Source organism: Serinus canaria, chromosome 17 (genome assembly GCF_022539315.1).
Source record: "Serinus canaria isolate serCan28SL12 chromosome 17, serCan2020, whole genome shotgun sequence".
NCBI classification, from domain to species: domain Eukaryota; kingdom Metazoa; phylum Chordata; class Aves; order Passeriformes; family Fringillidae; genus Serinus; species Serinus canaria.
In genome coordinates this window covers 5,589,461-5,600,813 of record NC_066330.1, presented here as the reverse complement: position 1 = coordinate 5,600,813, position 11,353 = coordinate 5,589,461, and the positions used below count along the sequence as shown (strand labels likewise).

The window sequence follows — 11,353 nt, the reverse complement described above, 5'->3', positions numbered from 1 at the left end:
CTTTTGTATCCTATTTATATACAGTGTGATATGGTCGCTGGCAGTATTTGCCATGAAAGTTTTCTAAACTAATCAGATTTCGAAAGATCTGTAATTGTGCATGTTTAACACTTTAAAAATCCCAGAAGTGGTGGGGGAGAAACCAATAAACTACATTTTAATTGCTTAGGGTGGGGATTTCCTCTTCAGGTGCTGTGTGTGTTTGGAAAAGCAAACACATCCCGGGGCTGTTGGTGCAGGCAGCTGAATTCCAAACTATTTCTGTGGTTCACGGCTGGAGTTTTCCCTCTGCTTCTGCAGCACAAGGCAGCTCCGGCCCTCCCTGGGCAAGAACACACCGAATAAGTGGGAAATCGGTGAAGCCGCTGCAGTTTCCCGGCCCGCTCCTGAGCGAACAGCTGCCGGGGGCGGGATTCGAACCTGAGGCCTCGGGCCGGGCCCCGCCTCTCCGCCAGGGGGCGGTACCGCCCCTCCCGCCGGCACGCGGCGGATGCGGCCATCGCGGCCCGGAAGGGGCGGGATGTGGCTGGCCCGGCCGTGAGGGACGCCGGAGGCCGTGAGGTGACACCTGGGCTAGTGCGCGATCGTCATGGAGTCGTGGCAGCTCCGCTTCGACACTCTGGAGGCCCTGCGCCTCTCCAGCAAGGGCCGGCTGAGCTACTGCAGCCACTGGCAGGAGGATGAGGTGAGGGCGCGCCCCGGGAGCCGGCCGTGCCCGCTGGGAAACAGCGGCCGCTCATCCCGGTGACACTGAGGGCTTGAAATACCCCCAGACCAGGCTCGGGAGCGCTGGGTCAGGGAGTGGGGCTGGTCCGAGGGGGTTCAAATGTCCTGCGAAAGTAGGATAGTCCGGAAAAAGTGTTGGAAAGTTAGCAGAAAAAAGGGGTAAATGGGATACGGAGCTGCGATGCTAAAGCAGCAGCTAACTGTGCAGATGTGCTCAGGGTGTGTTGAAGTTTTATTGAAGTTAAGGCTGTGCCGTGTTTACGGAGGATGTTTTCTCTCAAGGCTGCCTTGGAAGGATGTGTGGCACCGGTTGAGCTCTCCCCTTACTGCGGCTGGGTGCTGGACAGCCTTAGTGGGCAATTAGCACAGGAGATCACTCCCTCCGGGACTTCAACGCCCAAACAATCCACCCCACTCCCAAAACGGGCATCTACCGAGAAGATCCCGCCTGGCAGCCACCGGAGCTCGTCACCACCTTCATCTACAGCGCCCAGTGAGACCAAGGTAGCTTTCTGATTATAATCCATCTGTTTATGGAGCAGCTGTGAGAAAAGAAAAAGTCCTAACTTGCTGTCATAAATTGTCAGATTAAGGCTGGTTTGTGCTCTGTTAATTTATTGGGAAAACATCCTTAGTTTTAATTTTTTTGTAGTATGAACAGGTGATGATAAAGTTAGTATTAACAAGGTTTTCATAGAAAAATGTTTCACAGTAGACCCAAAGCAAATTCTATTTTTCACCATAACTGAGGAAAATAGTTGGAGCTCTGTTATGTTATGGATTAGCAGCACAGGATTCATCCATAAGATCACAGAAGAGAGTCAGGGCTGTTGAAAAACTCCATGAGTAACCACATTAGGTTCACTGGAATTATTGAGTGACTTACATGTATTCTGACTGCTATACAAGGCAGAAGAGTAGGAAGCTGGGCAAATAATAGTTTAGGAGACTTGCTTTTTCTGTTTTCCTCCATGGGTTGCTGATCCTGTGCATAATCGCTGATTTTGCTTTTATGCTGACCATTCAGGAAAATGATCATCTTAGTCTCCTGGAAACAAATCAAGAAGTTGTTCCAGCAGTTCTTTCATCTAAAGTTGCAAAAGTTGAAGGCTGCATTCGGATGTATGAAGAGATGCACAGGCTGAAAGCAAAGGTAAGAAAATGTGATTTAGGGGCTGTTTGTGAATCCCAGGAGAGCTCCACAGTCAGAGGTAACAGTGCAAAGACAGCAAGTTATAAATGTTGGGCAGTTTAGTTTGTGTTTTCTTCTGTCCACATTGTTCAATGAGTACCTTTGGTGCCCCTCTGTAATGCAGGAGAGGCTGAGACAGAGGCAAGAGGAGCAGGAGCAGATGGTGAGGGCAGCCTATGCCCAGGCCAGTGAGCAGCTGAAGCGCTTTGATGAGCTGAGGGAGCTGAAACGGCATCAGGAATTCCAAGAGTTGCAAGAAGTAATGGAGAAGAGGTGAGCTTACCTCTGATATCACTGGAATTTTATAGCAATTAATCAAAGTGCAGATTAATTCCTGTTCTGACAATTCTGTGCTAGTCACTTGTGGTTGGAAATTCCACCTGCTGTTTGTCTTACATTAACTATCCTGTTACAGTTTGGCTGTCAGAGTAGATGCCTGGCTATTGCTGAGGTTTCAGTGGTTAGAAAAAGGCAACATTTGTGCTAGCTAAAGTTCCTTTAGCTTATTTGAAGAATAGCTTCCTGTGTGTTGGTTTGTGTTTTGTCTCCTGGATGTCTTGAATACAGTTTTTCTGTCTTTATGTGTATTGTAGCTCAAAGGAGGCTCAGGGGCAGCAAGAGAAGTTGAAGGAAGAACACCGACATAGAGCAAAGGTCTGAGACTCTTAAGAATTGTCTTTCTTAAAAGACCTTGACTGCTGGGTGGGAACTGGAAAGACCAATTGATTTATTTGTATTTTCATGACACTCTGAAGTGAGGATGGATTTTCTGGTGCTATCCTGGGCACCTGCTGCAGTGTGGAAATGCAGTAAAGGCACTTGTGTCTTAGGAACAGGAAGGCCCTGTAAAGCTGGAGGGAAGGAACTGTACAACGGGAGTTATTGAAGTATTTTATGGCTCTTGTGTCTTTGTCTCTCCAGATATTGAACCTAAAATTGCGTGAGGCAGAGCAGCAGAGGCAGCGCCAGGAAGAGCTGGAACGTTTGCGCAAGGAGGAGGGCCAGGAGAGGCTGCGTCGCCTTTATTCCATCCAGGAGGAGCTGCTGCAGCTGAACCAGCAGATTGATCCCAACTACAGACACAAAGACTTGCCCAGAATTGATTTGTCTGCCTACAGCAATCGTGGCAACCAGATCTGTGGACTGGTGTCAGGGCTCATCCGCAGCACGAGCGAGGTACAGGCTCTGGAGTTCTTAACTTGGGCTGTCGTTCCTTCCTAAAGCTCTCTGTAGTTGTCTTCAAAGGTACCTTGTCATGAGGTTCTTAAATGAGATGTCATAGCAACGTTTTTAGATATTCATCCTATAGAGCACCCACTTTCAAAGGGGAATTCTTTCCTCTGGCACTTCAGCTGTTCTCTTGAAAATGACTTATCAAAATGCATGAGAACTTCTGCAGGAGAAAGCTTCAAATTTAATTGCTGTAAACTCTTGGTGCTGTAAAGTTCCCTCTGTGACAGTGGACTGGCTCATAAATTGTTAAATACTGAACATCTTATGATTCTCCTCTCCTCATGAGCTTTTCTGCAGTAGCTGGCTTTCCTTGACATTTTTTCTTTCTAGGATGGGATACAAGTCTTGAAAGATAAAGCACTAATAAGGCTAATCCTGTGTTCCAGCTTGTCACAGCTGGCTTTCAGTAGAGGAAGCTGTCAAGGCTTTGCAGTGGAATTCACTTTCAATTGTCTAAGTGTCTTCTTAATTTCTGTTGTCCAAGATCTTAGGAGATTTAGCCATGGACTTGCATTAATGTTATGTACAAATAAAGGAGATGGGGATAAAATACGTAGTTAGCTCCCAGATTATTTGAAAGCAAATGCTTCAAAGGCTCCTTGTGCTTGCTGATGGCCCTCTCACCCTGGAACCAAAGGTTAAGGCTGTGTTACCTCTCATGTTTTGTGGCAGAGAGGGTTCCCAACTCAAGCAGATGTGGCCAGCACTGAACGAGCCCTGCAGGAAATGCGAGGGTTGATATCCAGCATGCAGCAGGAAATCACTGCAGCTCTAGAAGAAAAGAAGAGGAAAGATGAAGAGGAAAAGAAACAAAAGCAGAAAGAGTTAGAGAAAAAAGAGCAGATGAAGAGTCAGACTCCTGCCCCTGCACAGCAGTCAGGGGAAAAGCAGCAGAAGGAAGGTTGGTTAGGCTTTTTTAAAAATCTTTTTTATTCCTTTGACTTGCATTTTTTTAAATGAGTTTTCTCACTAGAGGTGTGAGAAAACTCTTCAGGTCTTTCTTAGTTATAATATTTTTTTGGTTTTTTTAATAACAGGACTTCAGGTTAAAACAGAAGAAAGTATCATGCAGTGGTACCAGCAGCTTCAGGATGCTGCTGAGCAATGTGTTGCTGCTTTCAGTGAAATTGCAAACTGCAAAGGCAACACTGAGGTATGAACAAATTATTAATACTGTTGAAAAAAGATCATCTCTTAATTTCTAGGGTAAACAGGATCATTTTCATTAAAAAAAAAAAAACAAAAACTGTATTGTAGCAGCCTCTGTTACCACTCTGCTCATCCAAACTATCATAGACATATACTTGTTTGAAAAGGATTTCAAAGTTGTTTGTTGTTTGTTTGTTCTCCAGGTGAAGAAGATAAAAACAAACTTGCAGAAAGCTGCTACAATCCCTGTGAGCCAGATCTCTAGCATATCAGGTCAGGAAAACACTAAGAGCTCAATCCCACTGAAATTCCTTTTGCTGTAAAGATTTTATGGGGGCACAAGCATATAAAGTGTTCCTGTAGAAGAAAGCTGACCTGCACACAGCCTATCTGTGCAGCAGGGTTTGCTTGTGTTTTGAAGGCCTGTTGCTTCCCTCAGAAGCATCTTTCTTCGTCAGGATTAAGTTTGGTTAATCAGATGGAGCAAAGATGCCCTTTGGGATGTGGGTCTGGTGTTGGTGAGCTTGGTGTGTTCTGGGTAAGACTTGTCTGCTGTTCCCTTATATTCTGTCTCCATTCATTCCTCATGTACTTGCAGGCTCTAAGCTGAGAGAAGTGTTTGACAAGATCAATAACCTGCTGTCTGGGAAGCCTGTTCAGACTGAAGGACAAACGGTGTCGGTGACTCAGCATCCACAGGGGCTGGAGTTTGTTTGCTACAAACTTGCAGAGAAGTTTGTGGTGAGGAAATCTCTTTTTTGGGGAGGCACAGGTAGCCAGTGCTCTAGGAGATGTTTATGGAAACTGAACCATCTCTTCAGCTGTGAAGAACAAAAATCATTGGGTGTTCACTTTGCCTGTATGAATGCAGTGAAAAAGCTTAGTTTCTTTTTCACTTCCAACCCTTATTTTATATCTTCTGGGAGGAAAACTCTTTTAAATTTCAGGCTTACATCTTACATGTTTTGACCTAGGTAGGTACAGTGTTGTGGAAAATAGTTTGATAGTTAATTTATGGTGTATCACAAAACTGTATATAGGCTCAAACCTTATATTTTGGCAGCATTTGGGGGACAAAAACCCCCAACCCTAATGCTCAGGAGGCAAACTTCAGTCCCTGCTTTCTTGTTAGCACCTCTCAAGAAATGAAGTTTAACTTGTTTTTTGAAGTTGGCAGTGTTTTTCTCTTGTCTTTATTTGTGAAATTTGGGCTCTTTGAACCTTTTCTCCCTGCAGGAACAAATGCATGCAAAAGTCAGCCCATGGAGTAAAACTGTGACTAATTTGTAAATATTTGAAAGTGATTCTTTGGGTTGAGAATATCTTTGCAGCCTGCATTTTAAGCCTGTGTTTGCTAATCCCATTTTTCTATCCTGAGCCACAGTTTATTGTCATCCTCTGTGGGAGCTGAGGATATGTGGCTTCATGAGCTTTTCTATCCTTGGTTCATAGCCATGGAAACATTCAGATTCTTTAGTGAAGGCTAACTACAAAAATGAGGGGTTTTTTTTTTGTCTGAGAAATTACTGGAAGGAGTGGTGGCTGACTTTCCTTTTCTACCCTCCAGAGACATGGAGAAGGAGAAGTATCTTTTCACCATGATTCAGCTTTCCCAATTGCTGTGGTGCTCTCAGGAATCTGGGAATTACACCCTCGAGTCGGAGACATCTTTTTAGCTCATCTGCACAAAAAGTGCCCATACTCTGTGCCATTTTACCCTGCTCGGAAAGAAGGGACTTCTATGGAAGAGTATCAGAGGTAAAGTTACTACTGGACTTTTTCTGCATGAACCCTGCAAGGGTGAAGACTATTCTGAGAGACCTCCACTTCCCCCCATCCCTGAGCACACAGGCATTGACTCTGGAGGTTCACTCACAAGTGTGTAAAACCCATCTTGTTCCAATCCCCTGCCATGGCAGGGACACCTTTCTCTAGACCGGGTTGCTCAGAGCCCCATCCAACCAGTCCTTGAGCATTTCCTTGGATGGGGCAGCCACAGCTTCTCTGTGACCTGTTCCTGTATCTCACCAAATGGTGGAACATATGATCCAGAGTTGAATTATTGAACGGTTGATCCAATAATCAACCTTTCAATAATTCTTGCATGTTTTTGAAAAATCCCTATTCTCAGTAAAATTGACTTCAAGTAAGCTGAGGGCTGCAGGGACTTGAGTGAATGTGTTTTGCTGTACTAAAACTAGAATGTTTTCTCATACTAAGGATGCTTGGATATGAAGTTCATGATTCTAAAGTGGAAGAACAAGATCATTTTCTCAAAAGGATGTCAGGAATGATTCGTCTCTATGCTGCCATCATTCAGCTCCGCTGGCCTTATGGAAACAGACAAGGGGTATGTGTGTGGCATTATACTTAGAACCTTGTTACTATCCCAGGAGTCTATTAAATGTTTTGGAAGCTTGTTTTGTAGTTGAGGTGTGCTGAATTTAAACTAGCTCAGGATATATTTGAAGGAAAATTATCATAACCATGATGAACAAAGCAATGCCAAGTAATTAATGGTGTGAACTTCAACTTCCTTTATTTTTTCACAATGATTGAGTTTTATAAAGAAGAAAGTTAATCAGAAAACTGTCTGCTTTGATAATTTTGTTTTACAAGTCATAAAGCAAGTGCTGAGTAGCTTCTTTGTCACTTTGTAGGCACATCCTCATGGCCTGAGCTATGGATGGCGCTGGCTTGCACAGATGTTGAATCTGGAGCCTCTGGCAGATGTGACAGCTATGCTGCTTTTGGATTTCTTGGAAGTAAGTGGTGTGGATAACTGTTAGTAGTTAAATGTCACCAGTTTTCATCCCTTTTGGGTTCTGAAGGGATTGCTGAGGTGAGATTCACAGCAGGTTTTTCTAACTTGTTCTTATTTCTTCTGAAAGGAGCGTGAATATTTACATGTTCTTACAAATACATCTTTGGAGCTGAATGATTTCAAAACTGAAGTTTCCATAAACACAGATTCTGTTCTTGTATTTGATTCTGTTTAAGGTTTCTGGTATTTTAAAAATAGCTGTATGGTTTTATATAAGGTCAGTACTTAGAACAGACAAGGAGGTCCTGTGGCTGCTCCAGCCAAATTAGTTCATGAAACAGGATAGATTTCTCAGGTTGAAAAGATCAGAGCCTGATGGATGTTAATCCTCTCTCCCAAGTTAATAGGCCTGTGCTAAATAAGAGGCAAAATAAAAGGCTGAAATCAGGGGACACAAACACTGTTGAACACAAGCAGCTTCTCTACTCTTCAAATCATTCTAAAGAACTGTAAAAGTACAGATGACAAACTGAGAAGTGAAATACCCCATGGGGGATTCTGTTAGGAGTGGTGAAGTCAGAGGAACATTTGTCCTGTAAACTGAGTGGAGAAAGCTGATGAATCACTGCACACAGCAGTAATCACAGTGGGGAAGTGACCACAGTGTGCTCCAGCAAATGGTGTTAGGAAAGAGAACTATTTTTGGAGGGAGACTGAGGTGAAATGAAGGATGTCAAGATTCATATAACAGGAAAGAAGGTGATTGTGGTAGCAGTAATAGCATTTGGAGGATTTGCTTGTTTTAGTGTAGGTGTATTTCTTTCAATGTCTTGAGTAAAGCATTAAGTTGTTGGTATGGGGCAGGTTCATTGCAGCTGTCATGCAAGTCTGAAGCTGAATTCTGTAACCTGTACTTGGTGCCTTTCTGTATCACAGGTGTGTGGCAATGCTCTGATGAAGCAGTATGGGATCCAGTTCTGGAAAACAATGTTCTTTATCCAGAAATCCTATATCCCAAGGTATGATATCTGAGGTTGGGAATGTTGGTGTTCTCTCTGAAATGACTCATCCATGTTTTCCAATCCCTGCCATCCACCCCCACACCCACTTGTGAATCAAACCCAGCTTTCTAAATAGATTTTGAAACGTGCTGTTATTTCTGCAGGATTGAAGCTGTGACCAGCTCTGGCCAGATGGGCTGTTTGTCACGTTTGAAGAATTTCGTGCAGGTAAAGCAGTTTTGGGTTTTTTATTTTGGTTCATTTAATTTTGGGGTTTTTTTTCCCATCACTGAATATATGCATCATTTGGATAATGAGGTTGGCACTGCTTGCCACCCACCAGACCTCTCTCTATGATCTAACCCATCTTTTGTAACTTTTCAATTTCTGAATTACCTTAATGATATCAGACATCTCGCTGCTTTCTTACCTCACATCTAATTTTTATCAATGAAAATGTATTTTGGTTATAAAGGAAGATCAGTGAGAGGAGATGTACAGGTTGAGGAGGATTCTGCTGAGTCATTTCTGTCAAGACTGTTTCTTATCAGTAGCTGCTTGTTTTTAGCACTTGTCCTGATTAAATATATGGGGAGGTCACAATTTGTACTGCTTTCTGTAGTGCTTGTTAAGCACTGCATTCTGCATATTTTTTAAATAAAGCTTGCAAAGCTGTAAATACATGATTGTTTAAATTGTTCTGTGAATGTTGACTTAGATTATGATATTAAAACATGACAGCTATGCAGTTGTATTTTCATTGAATAAATAAGCTGGTACATTTTATTAGCAGTGCTTTGAATGTATAGTAAGTGCCATCAGAATTCCTGAGAAGAGATGCCAAATTAAAATATTTATTTTTATTTTTTATCTTTACTATTTGTCTTATTTATTTTATAAATATTTGTCTTAATTTGTCTTTATTTATTTATCTTTATTATTTGTCTTTCTCTCCATTAGAAATGTCTACGTGCAGAGGAAATTCCATTACCAAAGGGCATTCTGACACCTTCCTTTTGGAGAACATAAATCAACCTGTATTTCCTCTCCCCTTAATGTTTAATTCAAGAAGATTTATTTGTTAGACTTAAAGCTAATCTTTGCATTAGATCTTTTTAAGGTTTTGTATAATAAATTACTGAAACTTCAAGACTTTTCCTTCATATGTTTAATCATGTGGAAGATGCTTTAAATCCATTGTGCTGATGGCTCTGGAGTTAAGGACTCTTGGACTGAAAAATTGCACAGTGCTGTTTGGCTCATGGAAGTGAAAATACCTCACAGCTTTATGAACTCTTAACAGCATAATCAGTCTCAAAATTACTGCTAGAAATTTATTTTTGTATTTCTTACATCTTTTATAAATCAACTGTTGTTATGCTGATGGACTTGTTTGTCTCAACATCATCTAAAATCAGGTGAAGCTGGTGAAGGTTGAGCAGTGCTGTCTTTTGTCTCCCTTGGATGTAACTCTCTCCAAAAGGCAGGACTCTGGGTTGAAAGGAGGTGGAACTCACTGCTCCAAAAGGTTTGTGGGGACTCCAGAAGAGCTCCTGTAACAATCAAAATTCTGGGGTTTTTTTCTGTTTGGAGAAGGGGCAGTCAAGAAAATCCACAGCTCCTTGATGAATGGGGAAGATGGGAAATCTGGTGGATTTACAGTGAGCTGTCCTTGAATTGTTTTGGTGGCCTCTAAGATGAGAAAATTTACTTCTGAGTTCTACAAGATGGTTAATTATTCTGGCAATATACTGTTGCAAGTTGAAAATGTTATTTTTAACAGACTGGGGTTTGTTTTTCCTAGAGGCAGCATTGTTTGAAGCTGTAGAACAATTCATATTCTCATATGAGAATATGAATTTGATTTTCCATATAGTGCTTGAGATTGCTTAGAAGAGGTTGTAACATGTGCTTTGTAAAACCCTTAACATTGTCTTTAAAATTGTCTAGTACCCTAAGTTAAATTTGTATGTGGTTTCTGTATTTTGTAAACTGACTCTGGAATACTTTAGACTACTGTTACCTTGTGGTTGTTCTGGGAAATTGGAAATGTCCTCCTGGTGTCCTTTCTGCCAGGTAACTCTGAAGCAATGCAACTTTTATTAGTATACTTGAAAATGTACAAAGTTTTTTGATACTGAGTGGAGATGTTTTAATTATATATTGCATATTTCATAATTATGGTGGAGATAATTTCACTTTGCCAAGACAGTAATTGGTCCTGTCTGTTAGAAACAATTGTTTGCCTGTGCCAAACACAAGGAAGAATTTGATGATGTACTTGTGAAATACAATACTACTTTTTTTTTTGCTGACAGCTACTTGGGGTTTCTCACATTTGTGGGGTAAATAAAAGTATATATTTTTATAAAAAAACAAGATATCCTTTTTTGTCTCAGTAAAGAGAATCCACATACCTACTATTTAAAAAATACTAATATGAATACTAAATGAATAATGTGTGTGCTTCATAAGAATCAATATTTGTTTTTAGATGTAGCTTGAGGTTTTATCTGCTGCTTGAGCTGAGTGTTTGACTTGTTTTTGTCATTTTAGCAGGTTTGGATGTTAGCCAGTTGGTGCTGTTGAGATGCAATGCAAATAAGGTTATGTGCATATATCCCTGGTGGTTTTGCATGTACATTTATATCAAATATGACCAAGGAGAGCATTGCAGCTGTGGAAATACTGTGCCTTCAGGATGAGATGCATCAAAGTTGGTGTGAGTCAGACTCGTGCTTGGAGACAAGAGTTCCAGGCAGTCCCAGGCATGCAGTGTCACCAGAAGTGCCTGTGCTTCCAATTAAGTACTTCACTCAAATAAAGTGTTATTAATTCACACAGCCATCAAACCCACTCACCACTTTGAGCCAATAACGTTCTTGCTGCCTTCCAGCTCTCTAATCTCTATTTCAATTTTTTTTAGAGTAGAATGTGTCTATTTTAAACATTGATTTAATGCTAAAGGCTCATTTTCCTTTGAATTTATGCATCAGCTTTTCAGAAATAGCTTTCCCTTGACAGGCACTTGCAGCCTTTTGATGCTGTGTCCTTGCCAGGCTTCTGGGTGACACTGCACAGTGCTTCAAGCAGCCACTCTTACCTATACATCTGCATATAAATTTTACATAAATATGTGTGTGTGTATTATATATATCATGTAAAACTAATGAAGCTGCTGCTTTGACCGTGGCTGAATGCTGCACAAGTGACCTGTCCCCACCACTGAGCCGCAGACCCTCGACTCTCTGGGACCCAAACTGACTCCGGAGAGGGGGACAGAGACGC

At 41.8% G+C, this 11,353-nt stretch overlaps 1 protein-coding gene across 1 annotated transcript; it reads left to right on the top strand.

The window, feature by feature from the left end:
- The first annotated feature begins 490 nt into the window (after positions 1 to 490).
- Positions 491 to 10,441, top strand: GLE1 (GLE1 RNA export mediator). Its single transcript, XM_009093469.4, has 16 exons — positions 491 to 685; positions 1,009 to 1,230; positions 1,754 to 1,879; positions 2,043 to 2,191; positions 2,512 to 2,572; positions 2,840 to 3,094; positions 3,824 to 4,052; positions 4,189 to 4,304; positions 4,504 to 4,573; positions 4,899 to 5,041; positions 5,868 to 6,058; positions 6,521 to 6,650; positions 6,961 to 7,065; positions 8,001 to 8,083; positions 8,230 to 8,293; positions 9,026 to 10,441. Exons 1-16 carry the CDS (start codon positions 590 to 592, stop codon positions 9,092 to 9,094), a joined length of 2,109 nt encoding a protein of 702 aa, XP_009091717.1. The 5' UTR covers positions 491 to 589; the 3' UTR covers positions 9,095 to 10,441.
- Positions 10,442 to 11,353: the final 912 nt, after the last annotated feature.